This window comes from Chrysemys picta, chromosome 19 (assembly GCF_011386835.1).
Source record: "Chrysemys picta bellii isolate R12L10 chromosome 19, ASM1138683v2, whole genome shotgun sequence".
Classification (NCBI taxonomy): domain Eukaryota; kingdom Metazoa; phylum Chordata; order Testudines; family Emydidae; genus Chrysemys; species Chrysemys picta.
This window is the reverse complement of record NC_088809.1, coordinates 9,813,527-9,836,627: the sequence shown is the minus strand read 5'-3', so window position 1 is coordinate 9,836,627 and position 23,101 is coordinate 9,813,527. Positions and strand designations below refer to the sequence as shown.

At 47.3% G+C, this 23,101-nt stretch overlaps 1 protein-coding gene across 6 annotated transcripts in view; it reads right to left on the bottom strand.

Annotated features, from left to right (window-relative positions):
* Positions 1-23,101, bottom strand: part of SGSM2 (small G protein signaling modulator 2) — a 133,642-nt gene that overhangs the window by 29,249 nt on the left and 81,292 nt on the right. For 3 of the 6 annotated variants that reach the window (XM_005298885.5, XM_065573324.1, XM_005298887.5), the window contains 9 exons: positions 17,243-17,404; positions 13,193-13,260; positions 12,598-12,743; positions 11,983-12,117; positions 9,334-9,458; positions 7,778-7,845; positions 3,598-3,761; positions 2,755-2,884; positions 1,107-1,241 (listed from right to left, as the gene is read on the bottom strand). In XM_005298885.5, coding sequence (XP_005298942.2) covers positions 1,107-1,241; positions 2,755-2,884; positions 3,598-3,761; positions 7,778-7,845; positions 9,334-9,458; positions 11,983-12,117; positions 12,598-12,743; positions 13,193-13,260; positions 17,243-17,404 — 1,133 coding nt within the window. The remainder of the gene's footprint in view (positions 1-1,106; positions 1,242-2,754; positions 2,885-3,597; positions 3,762-7,777; positions 7,846-9,333; positions 9,459-11,982; positions 12,118-12,597; positions 12,744-13,192; positions 13,261-17,242; positions 17,405-23,101) is intronic. The other 3 variants (XM_065573325.1, XM_005298888.5, XM_005298886.5) reach the window with 2 other exon arrangements.

Sequence of the window (23,101 nt, the reverse complement as noted above, 5' to 3'; positions counted from 1 at the left end):
CCAAGCCAAGACTGTTGGCATGGAAATTGTACAGTGACAGATACTGCAGCTAAGGAAGGAGGGGGGTTTCTCTTGAATGAGGTTAGTCCTGGGACAGCCATGAACACGGGAGAGGTAATGCTTGAGTAGAACTGGGCTGAACATGTCAACAAAGAAAATCTTAATGATTGTTTTGGCAGAATTTTTTTTTTCTTTTTGTTCTATTCTTGAGCCAACTTAGTTTTATTTCTGGAGCCTTAGAATTCCATCTGTCCAGCAGACGGTTTTCTGCTCCACAGGATGAACTCCGGTCACCTTCCTCCTTCAAGACAGGAGGGATTCTAAGTCTCCAGAACTATACAGCCAGGGCCAATTGGCTCATCTCTGCTGGGATGAAGGTTTGCTGGCGTGATCAAGTGTATCATTATGAACAGGTCGAGGGTGAGCGAACGGGGCTGGATTTTTGATGGGAGCAGAGCCTGTTGTACAGTAAGGAATACGGAAACCGATCGTTTTAAATCCACACAGTGGGCAGGAGGGCACTTGCGCGTGAAAAGCTGCTTGGTCTGTACAAGTCTCCCTGTGCATTTAAGGGTAGATTGTACAGTCACCCTGAGACTTGCTGCCGTGGTTCTCATTTTGCTGTATCGATGTGCTCTAATTTACAACTTGATTCTTGTTTCCCCGCACGAGCTGAGGGGGGTATAATCTGTACCAGCCCTTTACTCAGTGCATCTTACTTATTGCTACCTCTTAAGCTGCACAGGGGAGGGCTTTCCCCCGGCCCACCACCTCCCATGCAGCAAAGTAAGAGGCCCCCTCCTCTCCGCTTACTTCCCTGTGTGAGCACATACCATGAGTCGTGACTTAACTCTTAACGGGGGAGTCTGGGGGAGGTAGATTCTGGAAGCGAGATGGCTCTGTCGTTCATTGTCATGGATCCTACCTTGAGATGGGGAGGAAAGGTGCTGCTAACCCTGCTCCCCCCAGCTTTTGGGTGCCTTCCCACCCCTGGCGTGAATGAAAAACGTTTGTCTTGCCATAATGCCAACACTGTTGTACGCATCACTGGGGCGACGCTGCCACAGAGCATTGAGGGGGCAGGGTCGGGGGCGGCGGATAAAAACCTTTCATCCTATTAGGAGCTGTGAGGTTCCGAGAGCAGATCATTGAGAGCATTGCGTGGAGCCGGTCTTCCTCCTCCTCGTCGTCATCGACTGAGGCAGAGCGGCTGGCAGCTAAGTGGTGGTAGTTAATAGTTACTGCTCAAAGAAAATAGTGAAAGAGGAGCATAAGAAGAGAGGACTTGGTTCTAGGAGAAGTCTCAAAGGACACGTTTAGCACAGACAGAGGAGTCGGAGCTTGGGAGAGACCCTGGGAACTCCCCCGCACCTGGGTGGGAAAGAGACATTTCTCAAGGAGAAGAGCACGCACTCCATGGGCCAGATTTCAACCAGACATGACCAGTTGCATGTGGCCACACAACCTGCAGCACCTCCTGCTGGTGGGAGCAGACTGCGTGCCTAGCTCTGGGATTCTGCAAGGAGGGAGGGTCCCAGAGCGCAAGCTCAGTTTTATAGCCCCAAGAGCTTGAGTCAGCTGACATGGACCAGACATGGATGTTTTATTTGTGGTGTAAACATTCCCTCACAGGCTGGGCTGAGGCTAAAGCGTGGCTCCTTATGGCCTATTCTCTGGGGGGGGGGAGGCAAGTGGGCGGGGGTGTTTAATTGATTTTGCCACTTTCTAGCTGTGATGAACCTGAATGGGAACATTGGATCCCAATCCCCTTTAAACCTGGGACCATGAGCCAAACATCTCAGAATGTTGCTACTTTCTAGCTTCTCCACCAATGGACGTGAAAATGAACCTACTGCTAGAGAACCAGCGTGCAAGATCTCTTGTATAGAGAGAGCTCAGATTCACAGAAGAGAGGAAGGGGTTTGGGAGTGGGTTCTCCCCCCTATTTATTGTGAAACTTCAGTAGAGAATGCCAGGAAAATTGGGCTTGCAGGGTTTTGGGTGTGTTTGATTTTTTTGAGGGAGGGTCTTCTTTTTTTTTTATGGTTAGCGTTAATCTTTTCTCCTTTTAATAACAATCTTGCTAGGAAGCTGCCTGCGTTATAGAAATACCCTTCATAGTTAGAGCAGAATTGCTGTTGGATTAGCCGTGGGGATTTTTTTTGCATTTGGTCTCCGTTTGAAAGTCCGGCTGCCTCCGTGAAAGTTTTGCATAGGGTTCAGCTGGAGAACGCAGGGCGGCTCTAAGAGTAGGACTCTCCATTTCTGTTTGGGGCAAGCAAGGTTTTATAGCAGCGGTTCTCAAACTGTGGGTCGGGGACCCCATTTTAATGGGGTTGCCGGGGCTGGCTTAGACGTGCTGCTGCCCAAGGCCAGAGCCGAAGCCCAAGCCCCACTACCCTGGACAGCAGGGCTCAGGTTACAGGCTCCCTGCTGGGGCTGAAGCCTGGCTTTGCCCCTCCTACCCCGGGGCGGCGGCTTTGGTTCAGGCTTCGGTCCCCGCTCCTGCGGTCGTGTGGCAATTTTTGTTGTCAGAAGGGAGTCGCGGTGCAATGACATTTGAGAACCCCTGTTTTATACCTTTAAGAAAACCCACAGTAAACTATACCATGGATCCTAATTACCTAACAAGGCGGAACACCTCGGTGACAATATCCCCTTAAAAAAATCTGGGTTGTCTCTTTCCCCCACAGATCCCATCATACCACTCTTGTGGGGGGTTTTTTTAAATGAAAGAACCATGAAGCCACTTACTGTTATCGTGCCTGTGTCCCGGATAGATAATCCTGAAGACATAGTCCGTAGCAGACTCCTCATGTGGCATTTCCTCCAGCTCCACTGACTTGTTACTGTTTCGTTTCCGGAGCTTTGGAAATACTTTACCCTACAGTGAAAATGACCCAGTAGGTACAGTTACCAAGAGATGAAGTGGTGCAGTGGAACGGTGTCAAAATAACAGACTCAGGTGGTGGCTCCAAGACCTGAGATGAATGGGCTGCAGGTACCTGGCCTAGCAAATGGTGGTTTTTCAAGGGAGCTGGGTACACAACTCCCATTGACTGGGAATGGGGCACAGAGTTCCCATCACTTCCTTTGAAAAATCCAAGTCTTGGATGAGAGACATGATCCTACTGCATATGGAACCTATGTACCCAGGGGAAGGAGGTCATTAAAGGGAACAGAGAAAAGACTTGTCAGGATATAGGGAAGGCGTCCTAATGGGAACAGTCCATCAGTTAGGTGATATCACCAGGGGTGGTGACTATTACATTGCGGCTGGTCGGATGCTTCTGTCCACATCATTTTCAAACACCTTTTTAAAGTGTCTATAGCACTGGTTCAGGGGTGAAACTATAATCACGTTGTTATGGAATCTACGTCCTTATAAACAAGTCAGACAGCTTAGGGGATAATCAGTGGGGTTGTTTATTTTGCATTTACGTTCCTCCCCATGTCCTGAGTTTATTATTTGCATGGCAGTAGCTCCCCAGAGCCCCCTGGCCCCTTTGCGCTGGGTGCTGTTGGACAGACACAGTAAGATCAACCTGGCCCCAAAAAACTTATAGTTCAAGACATTGGCTCTCAGCCTGACAGTACCTTGCCCTGCTGCGACCAAAGTGGTGGGTCTAATTGTCCTCGAGGCAGAAGGCCGTTTTCCAGGCAGGAAAGGAAAGCAAGGAGATGACTTCCCTGTGGGAAATGGAGTGGAGGTCTCTGGATCCCATCCTGACTCACCAAGACCAACGTCCCTCCACTTTCCGCTGCAAAAGAGAAGCCAGGATACGTTGGTGTGGCCTTTGGTTACGCTAGAAGCATGATCAGTTGACCTTGCTCTCAAGCTAGATTCGGTTTGTGGCTGTCCCCCAAAATCTCATTGCATTACAGGGTAGCTAACTGAATAGATACGGGAGTGAAGTTTACCAGATGTTTCCCATCTACCATGGGTGCTGGCTGGTGAATCTTGCCCACATGCTCAAGGTTTAGCTGATGGCCATATTTGGGGTTGTGAAGGAATTTTCCTCCAGGGCAGATTGGCAGAGGCCCTGGAGGTTTTTCGCCTTCCTCTGCAGCGTGGGGCACGGCTCACTTGCCAGAGGATTCTCTGCACCTTGAAGTCTTTAAACTACGATGTGAGGACTTCAATAACTCAGACATAGGTTAAGAGTTTGTTACAGGAGTGGGTGGGTGAGATTCTGTGGCCTGCGTTGTGCAGGAGGTCAGACTAGATGATCATAATGGTCCCTTCTGACCTTAAAGTCTATGAGTCTATGAGTAAAGGGAGCCTTGGCAGGCAATGAACATTGATTTTTTTTTTTAAATGATGTCTACAGCATGTTTAAACAAATAGATAGTCTACCAGCCCCTGATGCTGTATGGAATATGGGTGACCATTATTGATCCCAATATTACAAAATGGCAATGAATCTTACAAGATATGCCAGGTAAGGTATCAGTGGAAAAGTTATGATTTGCTAAGTATGATAATCTTGTTTATTTGTATGCATCATCTTTGTATTGTGAGTTATAAATGTGTGGTATATTGATCTCTCAAACTTGTATTTCTGGGGGACACCATATTGGCATCAGCATTATCCAGCCTGCTTAATGGTCCATCAAAGGCCATCAGCTGTACAATGAACCCATTGAGAGAAGCCGGGGCTACACTGATGAGTCAGCAAGACATGGCTGTGGACAGGGGACTAGTCCAAGAGCTTTTCCATGCCCATGTGCTTGTGTTTGGAACAAAGGATGTACAGGCCACATGGCAAAGGATATAAACAGTCAGCTGCATCTTCTCCATTTTGTCTTCAATCCTGCTTCTCACCTCTGGAGTAACTTCTCTACAAACTGAAGGTTTGAACAAAGGACGGATAGACCCATCCAAGCTGTCGATGTGTTCCAGAGGGACTTTACAAGCCAGCAAACTCATCAATGCTGCTAAGAACTTGATAAATGGACTCTGAAGTCATATGTATGGATCTGACTGCTTTGACCATTTAACAACTCTTTTCTCTTTCCTTTCTTTTCTAATAAACCTTTAGTTTTAGCTACTAAAGGATTGGCTGGCAGCGTGGTATTTTGGGTAAGATCCAAACCAGTATTCATCTGATGATGTGGCTAGCCCTTTGGGGACCAGAAGAACATTTTGTATAGTGAGCAGAGTTTTAAATAACTTCTCACTGTACTGGGCCTATGTGCTGATTGGGAGCCTGAGACTGGAATGCGATAAAGGGGGCTGCATGATTTTTTGTTTTGGCTTCTTGATAACCAGTGTTGGGGACGGGTGTTAGGAGCACAGTTTGTGACTGGTTGGTGAAAACCGCCAGTCTTGGAAGAATCTGCTCTCCTTTTTGCAGGCTGCCCTGACTTTGGCAATTTCATTGCACGCTATCATAGGCACCTCGGGTCACATAGCTTGAATCCATTTTGGACATTCATTTCATTAAGCTCACAGGTCAGGCACATATCTGGTGCTCCTCACCAGGGTGGATGTAGCGGCTAGCAGTGGTGCAGCTTTTCTAGATCACATAATGGTTAATCTGTATTGAACATCCAATCCAACCTCCCCCCAAAAACATAAAAGCACAGAAAGGGCCATAACTCACAGAAACATAGTCTGATTTTGACCTAAATTGCAGAAATCTTCTAAATATCAGCAATAATGCAACTATGTGCTCAAAATAGCATTGTTTTGGAAAGTTGGGGAAATATTTAGCCTCCACTCGATATATTTTATACATTTTCCTGTACATCCTGGGTTGAGAGCCACTGCTTTAATCAATGGCAAAAATATGGAAAAAATGCATAAAATATATTATCTTGGAGGTAAATATTTCCCACCCTTTCCAAAACAGTATTATTTTGAGCACATAGTTGCATTATCAGTTGTATTTATAATTGGACTTCTGCCAATTGTACAATTTAGAATTGTATTTCTGCCAAGTTTGGTCAAAGTTAGACTCTTTCTATGAGTTATGACCCGGGTTGGGGTTTTTTCCGATTGGATGCCCAATAATGTTTAAACATTATGTGATACAGAAAAACGGCACTACTTCCAGCAGCCACATCCTGATGTGATAGCAATTCAATTCTTCTAGCCGATGGGTTACCCTAACTCGTTAATAAGACCCCTTTTTAAATCTGGCTCGTAGATTAAAAAGGGGAGGGCAGTGTTATTGTTGTGGCCATGTGGGTCCCAGGATCTGAGAGAGAGAAGGCAGGTGAGGTAACACCTTTGATTGACCAACAACTGTTGGTTGAGGATACACGCTTTTGAGTTGCACGGAGCTCTTCTTCAGGACTGGGGAAGGAAGCTGAGTGTCTAAGATAATTACAAGTTGGGGAGATTGTTTAGCAGAAGGGGTAGCATGATGGAGGTGGTCACCACTGAGAAATAGATTGTTCTGTCTAAAAGGGTTGAAGTGGGCAGTTAAGAGTTGCAGGCAGTGTGGTGCGTTAGCTCACTAGAACAATTTGTATGTCCCTATTGAGTATATGTATTTATATTTATGTATGTCCCTGTTGAGTATATATTTATGTATAAATATAGCAAGGTCATTTGATGCAATAAAAGAAGCGGTGGGGGTGGATAGTGGGTCATAGATTGTTGTAATAAACCATCCATCCAGTGTGTCTATTCAGTCCGTGCTTTTTAGTGTCTAGCAAAGTTATGAACTTAAACTCCCAGGCTTGTCTTTTGAGGATGTTGTGCAGGTTTCCTGAAGACTGATGGATAGAGCGATCGCTTTGTGAAAAGTGTTCACCCACAGGGGATATGGCTTTTTGTCCTTGATCATTTTTCTCTGTGTTCATTCAAGAGTGTCGTGATGGTCACGTTTCACTCACACCAGTGTTATTTACTGCAGTGAATGTTGCGATGGGCATGTGTAGGACCCATGGCTCTTGAAAGGTGTGTTGTGGGGGGGTGCTGATCATCCTAGCAATGGAGAGAGAGCTGCAGGTTTGGCATTTCTCGTTTCATTTTTTCCCCCTCCTTTCCCTCTATGACTGGAGCGGTGTTAACTGGCTACTTCATCTTGAATGGTCCCTTGAAATATTAATTACTTATGCTAAACAATCTGTTCCTCCTTGTGTTTAACTGTGACACTCAGCGCACCTTTCCCAGACCAGAAGAAGAGCTCTGTGTAAGCTGGAAAGTTTGTCTCTCTCACCAATGGAAGTGGGTCCAATAAAAGATATTCCCTCACCCATCTCCTCTCTCTAATATCCTGGGACCAACACGGCTACAACAACACTGCATACATATTTTTAGTAATTTTTTAAAATAAAATTACTTGGCATCCACTAATTAAAAATTGCTCCCTTTTGTCCCACAATAATTAAAAAGCAGAGGCCAGATTTTCAGAGCAACTGAGCACTCACAGCTTACACTGCCTGTAGTGGTGCGGCCACATCTGGAGAGGATTGAGCCTGCTGCAGCCTTGGCTAACACAGCTGGATGCTTTAGAGGAGAGGCTCATGCTTTTAGATTCAGAGGTCCCAGGTGTGATCCCTGCTGCCAACAACCCACCCAGAAGCATTGGGTTACATTAACACTTAGGACAAAGTCAAGTCTCATTGGAACAGCTTTACGCTGAGAAGTTCTCACCGGCTCCTTCCGCATAGAAACTTAAAGATAAACCACTGCCTGCCTGCAGGGAAATAAATGCCGAAGAGGCAGCAAAATAAAACACGAACAGCGTTAACATTCCCCCCTGCAGAAACAAGGCCCTCGAGCCTTTGCAGCACCCCGGGGAATGAGGAGGTTTATGCTTACGTTGCTGATGGCAGTGAATGCAGACAATCTGACTGAACGGCACTATTAAGGCGTAGTCCCAGTACACACTAAGAGGAAAAAAAAATGCAAGAGATGTAATGTTTTAATAATCAGTGGCCAGACTGCCCAGTAAAAGCGTAAGCACGGCACTAAATTAAGAGCAGCTTACTCAACTTGGCCGATTAAGTGGAATTTATGGTGAAGTAAAAGGCAGAGGAATTAGTTTAGCATAACATCTACTTCTGGAGCCTGCCGGTTCACAGTCACTGCCCTCCCATGCAAACAGCACTAATCTACTGGCTAAAATACAAGAATCAAGTGCCCAGAGCATAACACGCGAGACGGTTTTGTGCTTGAGATTCAGGACACCTGGGTTCTATTTTGCCACAAATTATGTGCGACAGAAGTCAGGCCCCAGGGGGCCCAATGTCGCACGCACCAATGAAATTCAATGGAAGCAAGATCCCTCACTTGAACTGTGACAATAAGTTGCACAGGTTAGAAGCTTATCATTGAGATCAGGAGCATAGTGGGACTCAAAGAAGGACTGGAGCTTCCTAACAAATGCAAAACACTCCTGAGTTATAACGGTAAGAATTAAAACAGCTTTGAAGGGATATGAAACCTCTAGTTGTTTATGCCCTGAAGCCTAATCATCGCGGGTTAGAAAGAAACATTTCCTAAGGGTACATTCTACCATGACTGCCTACTGCAGGATTTCTTTCTCCTTCTTTTGAAGCAGCAGGTACTGGTTATTATCTGGGCCAGAATACTGGATTAGAGGGCCCACTCTTCTAATCAGGGGTAATCATATCACAGGGCTGCTTTGAGGATGGATTATAAAGTGCTTTGAGATCCTGCGATGGGAAGCACCCGAAAAATGAGACTCGTGACAATGGGAGGCAGACTTTTAGTTCTGCAGCCCTGGATCGCTGAAATAAGACTTGTTCCTTTACAATGGGTCCTAAATCTGGATTATATTGTTTGCAAAAGCATATGATCTGAGGTATGCTAGGGTAACAGTGTGTGTGTGTTCTGTGATCCAATGAGGCTGTCCCAATGAGCACAAATTTAAAGCAAGAAATATTTCAGCACTGCCACCCAGTAAATCTTACTCATTTTTCTTAGTGTCCAGAATTTGTTTCATAATAAATTATTCTGGAAAATTGCTGAAATATCTTTGCATTTTATTATTACTATTATTTGTATGACAGCACCTAGCGATCCTCATCAGATCAAGGCCCTGTTGTGCGAGGCGCTGTACAAACATATGGTAAGTGACTGCACCTGGCCCAAACGGGTCACCATCTAAATAGATAAAGCAGACAACAAGAAGGGAACCGAAGGCACAGCAAAGAAGTGACTCACTCAAGAACACACAGCAGGCCAGTGGCAGAACCCGGAAACAGAACCTGGTCTCCTGATTCCTAGCCCAGTGCCCTGTTTGATGGACCATGCTCCCTTCAGTTAAATCAGCACTGTTGCTTATCTCTTACTCCTGTTACAGTTACCTGTGTCAAGTATACAAGACAGAGACGTAGCAAAGGGAATGTTACCTTTTCTCAAGCTCCGAGTCCCTCAGGGTTCCATTCATGAGCTGATTGGGAGTCCATTTCAAAGTCAAGCTGTCTGCTGACTGATGAAGGGAGAGATAGCCAAGAATTGCCTCCATGTCGTCTTTCTGTTTAAAACGATAAACAAAGAAAAGCACATGGAAATCGCGATTTGTGTCATTGAGGAATAAGTCAGCTATCATGAGAGATCCCCTAACAGGCCAAACCTGTCCCCACAATTAGCCACGCTTATTCAGTGCTTCGTCCACTTCCAGTGGCACTTGGAGTTAGGCCATTAGCCACCATGATGTTCAAACTCACATCTCCCCCACTAACAAGTAGGGCTCTGGCGTACCTGATCCGCAGAAGAGTCGAGCACCCACAAATCCAGCTAATGGGAGCTGTGGGTGCTCAATATCTCTGGAAATCAGAGAGGGATGAAGGACGAGGCTTAAAAGTGACAGCAGGTTCTTTCAGATCCACTCTGGTCCAGTGGACACAGGGTCCTATTCCCAGCTCTACCTCCCGTGTAACCTGGGCCAAGGCACTTCCCCTCTCTGGGCCTCCATTTTCACTCCCTCCCTTTTCCTCTCGTCCTTTTCGAGAGTGTAAGCTCGGAGGGCAGAGACTGTCTCTCATTGTGTTTGTACAGCACCTACTGCTCGGGAGCCTGATCTCAACTGGGGTCTCTAAGCGCTACTATAATACAAACTAATTCACTACAACCTCTCTTTATTCCTTGGCAAGTGGTCTGCGAATAGGAGCGCGGAGAAGGCACTTAAGGCTGCAGAAACGGTAATAAATTAAAGCTCCTGACAGGGCTGAGAGTTTTCTATAAACTCATAACCCTCTTTCAAGCAGCTGCCCTTCCTCTGCAGGTAAGATCTAGTAGCAAATGTGTCTTCTGGGTGTCTGACACTGTCAATTCCCAGCATCAATCCTGGGGGCAGATTTAACACCTCCAAACCCACCAGAAATAAATTAGGCAGACACATCAACCCTGCTAAACAACCTTGTTGGACAGGAGCAAAAAAATCAACCCCCCAAACTATTCCTAAAACGTGTGCATCCGTGTCCGTCCACCCTTCAGTGGCTGAGGCGTGCTATTGGAATGATACAAGAGCTTTGAAACAAGTAGCCATTCACTGGTTTCTAAACTATATATTAAATGATTGAAATGCAAAATTATTCTTTGCATTGCAGGGCTAACTGATATAAAAGACTCACCCCCCTATTGTGCTAGGTACCACACACACACACACACACACACACACACACACACAACCTACAATCTAAATCAGGGGTGGGCAAACTTTTTGGCCCGAGGGCCACATCTGGGTATGGAAATTGTATGGCGGGCCATGAATGCTCACGAAATTGGGGGCTGGGGTGTGGGAGGGGGTGAGGGCTCCGGCTGGGGGTGCGGGCTTGGGGGTAGGGCCAGAAATGAGGAGTTCAGGGTGCGGAGGGGGCTCTGGGCTGGGGCAGGGGGGGGAGTGGGCTGTGGCTGGAGGTGTGGGCTCTGAGGTGGGGCTGGGGATGAGGGATTGGGGGTGCAGGAGGGTGCTCCAGGCTGGGACTGACGGGTTCAGAGGGTGGGAAGGGATCAGGGCTGGGGCAGGGGGTTGGGGCGTGGGAGGGGGTCAGGGGTGCAGGCTCCAGATGGCGCTTACCTCAAGCAGCTCCCAGAAGCAACAGCATGTCCCCCCTCGGGCTCCTATGCAGAGGCATGGCCAGGCGGCTCTGCACGCTGCCCCGTCCGCAGGCGCCACCCCCGCAGCTCCCATTGGCTGTGGTTCCCGGCCAATGGGAGCTGCGGAAACAGCGCTGGGGGTCAGGGGCAGCGTGTGAAGCCCCCTGGCTGCCCCGACATGTAGGAGCCGGAGGGCGGACATGCCACTGCTTCTGGGAGCTGCGCGGAGTCACGGCACGTGCAGAGCGGCACAAGCTCCCAACCCCGCTCCCCAGCTGGAGCTCAAGGGCCGGATTAAAAGGGCCAGATGTGGCTCCCAGACTGTAGTTTGCCCACCCCTGATCTAAACAGACAAAACACAGTGGGGATGGGCGAACAGTGGTAGACAGAAGTGAGATGACTCACCCAAGGTCATGCAGCAGGTCAGTGACAGAGCCAAGACTAGAACCCAGGTCTCCTGACTCCCACCCCATTAGACCACTCTCTTATTAGAGAGGTTGCTATTAGCATCTGTTTGATGTGGGAGGAGGTCCGTTTGATGGGCAGGGGTATAAACCCATTTAAATTGGCCAATTTTAATCCCCACTTGATTCCATTTCTCTCCTTCCTTTTTCACTGGCAGTACATATCACAGTTTAACTGGACGGGGAGCTGGGTACCATTAGTGAGGTCTCTGCCTGGGAAAGGAGTTAAAGCTCCACCCAACACCCGGGCTGAGCCAGAAAGGATGGCACTCAGCATCCTTCCATCCCTGAAGGCTCTTTCAGATGACGCATCCATCTTCCATTGAGCCAGCTCCGGATTCAGATGCTGCCTCTGGACCTGGATGGTCCAGATAAGGCACTGGCTGGGGATTCGGGATACTCAAGTTCCATTCCTGGCTCTACCACGCTGAGCCAGCCAGTATTAATCTCGCTCCAGTCACATGAACTCAACACACTCGATGCTCAGATACTTACTGGCTGGACCAGGACATTATTTTTCCCATACAGCAGGTGCGTCCTCGAATTCTGGTGCAAAGACTCCACGTATTCTCTAGCCGAAGCTGCAAATCGGTCTTCTGACATGCTCCCGCTCGAGTGCCGTTTCCGGATCTAGGAGACACGAGCGCCGTGGTTCAGCATGCAGGTTACATGGTACCAGTTGCAACTGTACGAAGAGGCCGCTCAGAGCGGCAGCGCCACTAAAAAGGGCATCTCGAGAAATCTCTTTTTGAATGGACTTACTTTCTGCAGCCCTGGGTCCCTCAAAAAAGCCGCCTCACCCCGGCCAAAGAGGCTTGCTGCTCCCCATGTCAGGGAATCAGCACAGGAGATGAAACCCCTGGCATCTCAAGCCACAAAATTTCAAATCTGGATCTCAAGCCTCCCTACATTGGGACGCGGTTAGAGGGGACATTTGGAGCCAAATGGACTTTCCGCTGTGACGAAGGCATGCACAAAAGTGTTCTCCGTTCCTGGCAATAGGTGGAGGCTGCCCGTGGGTGTTATCTAAATACCCGTCCACCCTTCTGCCCTTTTGTGGGGTTTCCTTCTGTGCCAACAACAGGGAAGGGGCAGGCTGCAAATACCTACTCCCAGCGCTGGGCGTTTTGAGGGCGAGTCCTGGCGCCCGTGAACTCCATGGATCCGGTGTCTCTGAACCAGCTCGTCTGCTGACGGGTCTGTCCAGTAGTGGTCAGCTGTTTTCAGCTTGGTATATTCTAGTGCACACGGCCCAACTAGGAGGACAGTAATGAGAGAGGATCTTTAAGAAGAACAGACATTTGTTCACACTCATCCTCCAGGTCAGAGGTTAAACTGAGGCCCTTTCTGCTCATGTCTGGTGAAGCTAATGATCTCACAGCACAGGTTATAACCTTGGTGTTCGGGCCAAATTCCCTCGCTTAATAAACCAGGTGCTGTTAGGAGACTGCAAGAGAAATATTGCTGAGCACATAATACACAGCCACTGCACGATTAGTACCTCCAATTCCCTGCTGTGGGACACCAGACCTAGAAAAGTGCTTTAATAAAACCAAATTCCATTCTGCTCTATCATCAAAGCCAGCAATCAAATAGTAAAACAAGATGATCTGTCTCCATTCCCCCCCTGCTTCAGGGAAAATGCAATAAGCAAAAAACAAAACAAAACCCTAAAGCCCCCGGAGCGAACAATGAAAGTACTTACCAAGGAGAGAAGCTAGGATTGATCCATAAACAGGATCTGCCAATAAAGCGTCTCTCTCATAATATTTGCTAGGAATAAAAAATAAAAGTGGATTAGAGTCAAGTGTTGGTATTTTCAAAAGCTCCCAAGTCATGTAGGAGCGTGCGTTCCATTGACTGCCACAGGTACTTGCTCCTGAGTCACACGACTGCTTTTGAAAATGCCATCCATTACTAGCTCCTAGCACAGCCTCAGGGGAGCGATACACAGCCGTGCGCATTCTCCAGAGCTGCAGGCCAACTCTTCGGGTTTGATCCTGCGGACAGGCACTCCGGAGCATATTGTTATTCCCCGCAGTCCTGTTGAAGTCACTGGAAGGGTAGTGGGAGTAAGCACATGCCCGGGGGTAAAAGTTTGCAGAAGGAGAGGCTCAGTTTTGAAGCAAAACCTTATTAAATAGTAATTCTACAGCCAAGCGATCATCCCAACGGCAACTGCAGACAATCGAGTTACCTGGGTCTCTTAGACAGGCTCAACATTAAGGTGATCACAACTAAAAGGGAAAAAACAGTGATTTAATCTATTTTTAGAATATGTTTATATATAAAATTATGAACAATTTTTTTTATGTAGACTTGAAGTCAACCATTGTAGCTCTGCTCTTAGCACAATACACAAGAAACCACAGATCACCACACTTAGCTCCACAGATCCAACAACCACCCCAGACACACGAAGAAATTCGTCATCTACAGCTACGTAGTCAGTTACTGTAGAGTTTGCTCTGACGAGAAAGGCTGGGATCACCCTAAACACACTTAAAAATTGCCCTCACAAAACAAGGACACTCCACCAGGGAAGTAGATCGCACCATGGAATGGGCCCACGCACTCCCAGGAAAGCCTGCTTCAATACCGAAAACAATAACAACCCACTGACCACACACCCCACTGGAAACCATAGGGGGAAATCATCAAGCAATATTTGATGGAAACCACATCCTGAAAGAAATATTTCCCAACCCCCCTCCACCAACCTCCCAGCCTTGCCAAGCTCATCATCAGAAGCAAGCTCCCTACAGACCAGGACACAGCAACTCAAAGCAGCACCAGACCCTGCCAGAACAATAGATGCAAAACCTGCAGACACATTTCCCCTGCTACAATGATCCATACCCCGCACAACACACTGTTCAAGGTCCATGGGTCCTACGCACGCCTATCACAACACATGGTGTACCTCATCCCGTGCATCAAATGCCCCAATAACAACTATGTGGGTGGAACCAGACAACCACTATGCTCTTGAATGAACTCTCACAGAAAATTATCAAAGACAAAAACACCGTAGCACTCTTGGGTGAACACTTTTCACACAGTGATCACTCCATATCTGATCTTTCAATACTTATCCTCAAGGGAAAACTCAACACCTTCAATAGACGAGTCTGGGGACTTAAATTCATAACTCGGCTAGACACCAAAAGCTTTGGACTTAACTGGGACACTGGTTTTATGGCTCTTTACGACAATTTGTAACACCGCCCACACTGCCTGCTAACCTTTAATTGCCCACTTCATTTTAAGAGGTCTCCTACAGCATGTGTGAACCCCTTATGCTTAACAATCTGTCCCAACTTGTATTTACCTTCCCCAGACCTGAAGAGCTCTGTGTGGTTTGAAAGCTTGTCTCTCTCGCCAACATAAGTTGGTCCAATCAAAGATTACCTCACCCATCTTGTCTCTCTGAACATAATATTATTTTGCTTGTATCTTCCACTAGATGGGGCTCAAACTCTATGCTATTTCCGATTTCCAAAAGGCGAACAGCACTAAGCCACCAAGAAGTGATGTAATCCCACTGATCAGGAATATTCTCTCGCTTTAAAGAAAACTTTTCAGCATAATCGGCATGGACTCAAATATAGTCAGCAAGGAAAACACAACAATACAAAACAAAAAACAACCTTGATGCTGTTTTAGAAGCAAAGAGACAAGACACCCCTCATCCTAGGTCCAGGACCCAAGACTGGCAGTGCTGGATTGGGACCAGATACAGAACTAGACTGGATTGGGAACCAGTTTTACTGACAGAAGGTTGGGTTGTCCAATCAGGCACCCACAACTACCTGTGCTTGCATTGCACCAGATATGTATATCTCCATGCTTCGTGTGCACCTCGCAGAGCACATGCTTTTAGGCAATCGCGCTCACCTAACTTTGAAGATATGTCCCCAAATCTTGTAGATTGAGGAAGTAACCATTATACTCCTGAAAGAGGGGTGCATTTCTGCAGCATTGTGGTGTGTTTGAAAGAGATCATGGGCCTCACTCATGCTACCCTGCTATCAGGGGGAAAACCTGCTTAACACAGGAGGAGAGTTAGCCCGGAGGTCTTGAACCAAAATACCCCCATGCTCCATACGTCTCCAACACACAAATCACAAATGGCTGTTTAAGCAAATTGGGATCAGATGCCACCAACAGAATAGTTTTCTTTGAACATTCACAAAGACCTTTCTCTTCTCTCTCAACAGGAAGATAGAACAGGAAAATATATTCCTCTTCTGACATGCTGCCAAGGAAAACGTAACCCAGACTTTGGAAATACTGCGGGAGAATGACAGAGTCTATATACTTTAACTGCCCCTGTGGACTCCCCCCGAATGCCATTCTCCTTTGCACAGCCAAGCATACATCTCCATCGATAAGAGCAGCACTGAGAGCAAAGCAAGTTACATCCTCAGTGGCCGCAGAAGTGCTCTCGTTTTGTGACTAGCCTAGGCCAGGCCTCAGGGTTTCCACCATTCCTTTCTTCTGAGGCCACCAAAGTCTCCCCAGTATACTCCTAATTCTACTGTGTTAGCTGTGGGGGTGGAGGAGATGAGGTGAGGACAACCTCGCTGGGGAGCCCAATGCAGGAGGAGACTTGAGTAGAATGCCAAAGAGCTTGGCCATGTCTGCTAGAATCCAAATGCATCACTTCCACAAGGTGCCTGAGCTCTCTGCCAGCCTTGAAGGGGGAAATCTCCGTCACAAACATAACCCTTCCAAATAAAGGCAACATGTCGTCACAGGACTGACCTACCCCAATCAGATCTTCCTACCGTTTTCTAAATTTTCACTCCTCACCTCCTTTTGCTCCCTTCTCCCCTTTCTTCCTTTCCTCCGCAGAGGGCACGTGCTCCCCTGGCACGCTACAGCTTCTCGCTTATGAGTCTCAAAAGCGCCTAAATGACTTCGGTGTCTAATTCTTATTGCAATTTGCAAGTCAACAGAACTTAGGTGCCTACGTCACTTAGGGCAGTGGTTCTCAACCAGGGGCACACGTAACCCTGAGGGTACGCAGAGGTCTTCCAAGGGGGTCCATCAACTCATCTAGATATTTGCCTAGTTTTACAACAGGCTACAGAAAAAGCACTAGCAAAATCAGTACAAACTAACATTTCATACAGACAATGGCTTGTTTACACTGCTTAATACACAATCCACTGAAATGTAAGTACAATATTTATATTCCAATCGATTTATTTTATAATTATGTGGTAAAAACAAGGAAGTCGGCCATTTTTCAGTAATAGCATGCTGTGACACTTCTGTATTTTTAGGTCTGATTTTGTAAGCAAGTCGTTTTTAAGTGAGGTGAAACTTGGGGGTACTCAAGACAAATCAGACCCCTGAAAGGAGTCCAGTAGTCTGGAAAGATTGAGAGCCACTGACTTAGGGTCCTTTGATAATTTTACCCCTAGACTACAGCCAGCTGACATTTTGCAACGTTTAAAAAAAGTAGTAAAAAAAATATATATATATTTTTTAATGTGTACGATTTTTTTACTGGTTCTTTGAGCTCTCCCGCACGGTGACATTTAACTGAAACTTCAAAACATTTTCACACTGTTTCAGAAACAAAATACAAATTGTTGGGGAATTTTTTTTTTTTTTTTAACTTTTTTCTGCTCAGCTCTGAGTTTACAGATGGGACACGGACGACATTCGCTACTGCAAAGACGCGGCGCACCTTGGTCCGACAAACAAAACCTTTGCGCTGCCAGCTGTTTGCTCCCCTCTTTACCTGCAGTTGTCCACCAGGTACTGGACGATTTTGTCCAGCACTTTCTCAATCAAGGCTGTCCGCACCCAGATGTGTCTGATGGCCTGCGGCGTCAGGACAGGCGTTTTGCTTGAGGTAGAGCCCTGCCTCTTGAGGGATCCCTGGCCATTCGGCTGATTTTTCCTGCAAAAGGGAGACAGTGAAAGTTGTTGGAGTGCAGATTTTTACGTTGACAGAGCTCTGCATGCACATGTATTGGAATATATAATGTGTATCAGACGAAATCAGAGGTGAACACTGTGCTTTATGTTTACCACTGCACTGGGGCTTTGGGGTTGTCAAGGTTCCCTCCCCACTCTAAACTCTAGGGTACAGATGTGGGGACCCGCATGAAAGACCCCCTACGCTTATTTCTACCAGCTTCGGTTAAAACTTTCCCAAGGCACAAATTCTTCCTTGTCCTTGGAATGGTATCGCTGCCACCACCAAGTGAGTTAGACAAAGATTTTGGAAAAGGACCACTTGGAGTTCCTGTTTCCCCAAAATATCCCCCCAAACCCCTTCACCCCCTTTCCTGGGGAGGCTTGAGAGTAACCAAGGTGAGCACAGACCAGCTCCTTGGGTTTTTAGGACACTAAAAACTAATCAGGTTCTTAAAAACAGAACTTTATTATAAAGAAAAAGTAAAAGAAGCACCTCTGTAAAATCAGGATGGAAGGTAATTTTACAGGGTAATAAGATTTAAAACACAGAGGATTCCCCTCTAGGCAAAACTTTAAAGTTACAAAAAAACAGGAATAAACCTCCCTCTTAGCCCAGGGAAAATTCACAAACTAAAATAAAAGATAATCTAACGCATTTCCTTCCTATTACTTACAATTTGTAATCTTAGATGCTTAGTTCAGGTCTGGCTTTAGGAGATGTGTTCTCCCTGCCCTCGCTGACCCAGAGAGAACACACAAAGGGAACAAAGCAAAAACCTTCCCCCACAGATCTGAAAGTATCTTCTCCCCTTATTGGTCCTTTTTGGTCGGGTGCCAACCAGGTTATTTGAGCTTCTTAACCCCTTATAGGTAAAGGAGGGATTTTTTGCTACCCTTAGCTGTATGTTTATGACAGGGGCGCTGGGATCCAGAATTTTATTTAGCCCATTATGAAGAAAGGGCCAAAAGTGATGAATAATTTGGGGTGCCTCCATTTGGGGGATAACCAGACAGAGATTTTAAAGGGGCCTGATTTTCAGGGGCCAGATGTTTAGTACCCTCGGAAAATCAGGTCCCTTGAAGGCATTTCAAGTTGAAACCCCAACTACTGGGACACTCAAAATCACTAGTCACCTCGCAGGGACCTGTTTACAAAAAGTCAAATCTGAATCCACAGGCAGTTTTTGAAATCCCCCCAAATGTGGGGGCATTTGGGATCCCATCCTACTTCCCCACTGTAGATTGGATCCATTAGATTAGATAGACTGCATAGCAGGTCCACTGACCCCGGAGGAGCGGCTCTTCTGGTCTGGCTGAGACTGCATCCCAACAGAGCAAAAATCTAAATGTTCCCGAGAATCAACTGCCTAAAAGGCGCAGACGTTTATTTCTAATCAAATCTAACTGCAAACTTCACTTAGTCCTTGTAGAGCTGCAGGAAGGACCGTAGAAAGGATGGATGCAGACATTCAAATAGTAACGTCTGGAGACTCATCAACGGCATTTCGACAGTATCCTCCATCCTGAAGGATCTCAAGGTGCTTTGTCAGCTGTGTATGTGACAGCCACCATCTTGGGCAGATGCACTGGGGATCTCCAGAGCTAATAGCACGAGCTGCTATAACTTGAGTTTAAGAGCCAAAGATTTCTAGTTGGAGCCATAAGACTCTAGATTCCCTGTGGATCAGGCACAGAGGGGGACCCGTAACAAATACTGACCAATGGGTTAGACATTCATCCAACACCCAAAATGCAGCCACCTCTGGGATGGAAGGCAGCAGCCCCATGAATAACTGGAGCACAGCACGCTGCACAAGAGCGGGGGCAGGGGAATTATGGGAAAATCTCTACTCTTAGGAAAGTTCCATGAGATCTTTGACGGCTACAGAACAGCCATTGGGGGTGTCTCTCTCTTTTGGTTTTTTTTTTTTTAAGGTCATGTCCAAGTGATTTGGGTTGAGAACCAGAGGGTTTGGCATGAGATTTTAACAATGGATTCAGGGTTTCCAAAGGGCTAGCCAGTGGCAGTGCATTTGATCAAAACTCATCCAAGTCCCAGTGAAATAAACAAAGGAATGGGAGGTGGCTGGTTGTGGGCTGCGGTGGCTACAGAACACACCTGCAAAGCAATGCGGAGATCAGACGGCTCAAGTAAAGGAGGCGAGTTAGAGGGAGATGTCAGGTCCAAAGGCTGGGGAAGGCGCACGCCAGCCAGCAGGACGGGGCAAGAGGTGGGGCTCATCTCAAGGAAACAGATAATTAAAGGGAACGGATGATATACGCTGAGCCCGACTCATCCCTGGGAGGCATCAGTGGATTATGCCAGGGATGAATTTGTCCCACTGTCTCAGCCAATCTGCTCTTAAATCAGAGCCGGTGTGATCTGGCTTTGATGGAGGACGGTGTGCCAAATGCAGAGGGGCAGAGTTGAGCAGCTGCTCCGAGCGCTCTTTTGAACGCCGTACCCAGCAATAAGGTCCATGTCTAGCAGCTGCTCCCGTGCTGCACGTTATTGATTGGCCTGACTCGACCCTACTTTCCTTTGGATTTTTTACAAAACAGCCTCCAGCCTATTAAAGGAAATGGCCCAAATGCACACGCTATGCCTTATCGACCGATTCTTAACAAGAACTACTAATCCAGGGCTAGATTCGGGCTCCCCCCCCCGGAGCATGTCAATTCTGACCTGCACACACTCCCTCCCCAGGCCATTTCTTGGTGCAGAGATTGACAGGCCCACGACACAACGGGAAGCAGTTCAGTGAGCTGCGCAAATACGAAATTGACACCACTGCGTTTTCCCAGGATTTGCACTCCACTGCCCAGACAGCACACTGGCTGGCCTACGCCCGTTCGCATCAGCCTCTTGTCTGCTGTGCTCTGTTGTCCTCACTTCCCCTTCACACTTGGAGCCCAGGACTGCAAGGTTTGTATAATTTTTGGTGGTGCCCAGAATGGGTCCAAGCAGAGTTGTCCTGTCCATTGGACGGACCGGGGCAACTGCCCCGGGCCCCATCATTTGGGGGGCCCCGCGCTTCAGGGGGATGTGGGGTCCAGGGTGGTCTGAGGGGCTAGTGGGGGGGCTGGTGCCAGAAGCAGCAAGCGACCCAGCCCCAGCCCGCCCCGCCAGCTCCCAGTGTCGCTCGGGGGAGTGGGCAGAAGCTGGAAAGAAGAGGGCAGGGACTTGGGGAAGGGGTGGAATGGGGGTGGGGAGAGGGCAGAACAGGGGTGGGAAGAGGTGGGATGGGAGCTTGGGAGAAGGGGTGGAGTGGGGGCGAGTTTGCTTGCTGCTGCAGGCGCCAGGTCCCCCACTAACCCTACAGGCCGCCCTGTACCCCGCGTCCCCCTGAAGCACGGGGTCCCCCAAAGCATGGGGCCCAGGGCAGTTGTCCTGGTCCAGCCTATACACTGGGTGGCTCTGATTAAATATAAGCCCAAACATTGGTGGAGCCGGGCCCACATTTCTGAATATTGGTGGAGCCCGGGCACCACCGGCCCATATAACTCACCGCCTATGTTGGAGCCATGTTCATTTCCCTTCCCCCTAGTAGCGAGCTTCATATTTCCTGCTACCCAGGAGTTTATTGCCTTAAAGGCCAATATTGATTATCCTTATTGACACCGACATTCATACGCTCGGAACCTGGCCAGGGATGCCTCCTGATCCAGTGGCAAACTGGATTAAGCCATGTAAACATCATTCTGAACCTTCCCTCCACCCGAGGAATCGCCGGTCCAAGGTAAAACCGTATGGTCTAGCAAGTTACAAGCCCAACAGTCGCTTGTCACTGTCGATATAATTAGTGACCTGAACAGAGTTGGAATCAGAGCCTGATCTTTGTAGCTGAGTTTGCTGCCTAGAGCTTCCCAGTTTCTTAAAGGTGACCTACAAAGGGAAAAAGAAAATGGGTTTGTGCCCTTTTTTGCTTCTTTCTGATGCACTAGGGTGACCTGAAATGGGAGCGCTTTTTTCCTCTCCCCCGTTTTGCATCAATGCGGCTTGTGCCGTTAGTTACGCAGCACAGGAGAACGCTGCTCCATACAGAACGCCTGTCATGCGGCAACCAACGAATAATATAAGAAATGAAGATTATAAATACCATCATCAGAACAGTCACCCCAAACCCTTCATCTAATGAGGCAGTGCACAGGATGTAGAAAACAATTTACTGTAACGTGCTCGCATTCCTGCCAAGTACACAGTATGGCCCCGACTCAGGAAAGCACTTAAGCATGTGGACTAAAGCCATTAGATTGGAAGCTCTTTGAGGCAGGGACAAAATTGGTGTTTGTACAGCGCCTAGCACCATGGGGTGCTGGTCCATGACAGGGGCTCCTAGGTGCTGCCACAACCCAAACCAATAGCCGTAAGAATAACCGTACCTAGTCAAGGCAGCTCTTAAGCATGTGACATCAATGGACTTAAGAACATGCTTAAGGGCATCTACCCTGCCCCACAGTTTGGACTACTGGAGTGTGAATAGCAACACACCCCAAAGTGCTGTGCCGTAACTCCGCTATGCGGACACTGCAGGTACAAACGAAAAGGCTCCCACTTCACAGTAATGTAATTCTCTTTGAAGAGGATTGTGTTAATGCGCACACTTAGTTTGCACCTGCAGCGTCCACACGGGGAGTTACAGCGCAGCACCGCGAACTGTGGGGCAGCGTAGGCATGCCCTAAGTGCTGTCCTAAATAGGGATGCTTCTGTGAATCATTATAAGAGTGGAGCCAGTTTCTCTGATTGTATATATTCAGTGAACTGAATTCAAGTCTCATCTGCTCTGTTTTGTTAGAGGTCACAGCTGGAGGTCCCGGAGCAGTGGACTGGGAGTTTTCTCAGCCTTTAATTGAAGGGGTGTGGATGTTGAATTTTTAACAAAAAAGTGTCTTTCTTTCAAACGTTTAAACCAGACCAAACAAAATGGAAAAAGGTAGAGATTTTAAATCAATAAAGAGGCCAGAGATTAATAAAAAAAATTGGCAAAGGAAAGGGTTTATTAAACATACATCCATGAAAGGGTTTGATAATAAAAGGAAGTTAAATAAAAGGTAAGTGTTGGAAAAATAAACAGAAAGGAGGCAGGGTTAAACTAGCTAATTTAAATAAATGTTTAAATGATTCAGAAACATCACAGTGGGTGAGCTAATATCTTTTATTGGAACATCAATTGATGCTTACTGGAAACCTGTATAACTACAGGAACTTAGTGCAACAAGTTATTCAGGAGACCAAAAGTTCCTATTAGTACAAAGACCCGCGGCCAGATTCAGCAGCCCCATTGTGCCCGGTGCTGTACAAACACATTGGAAGATGCAGTCCTTTCCCCGGTGAATTTACAATCCAAGGCCCTGATCCTGCAAAGACTTATGCACTTGAGTAGCTCCACTGACTTCAATGGAATCACCGACAGTGAGTAAAACGGAGCATGTGCTTTAGACTTTCCAGGATCAAGGCTTCAGGCTCGCATGTTTAAAGTGAGGCCCATATTTACTACCTTGCTGAGTCAATCAGGGCCTGACCGCTGTTACCTTCCTCCTCCCCCTTATTGTCTGTTCCAGTCATTGGTTTAGCTCATCATCTATTAGGCCCTGATCCTGGAATGAGCTCCACGCAGGTGGGACTCCTATTCCTAAATGACCTCCGCTGAATCCGCCGGCAGGAAGGACACTGCA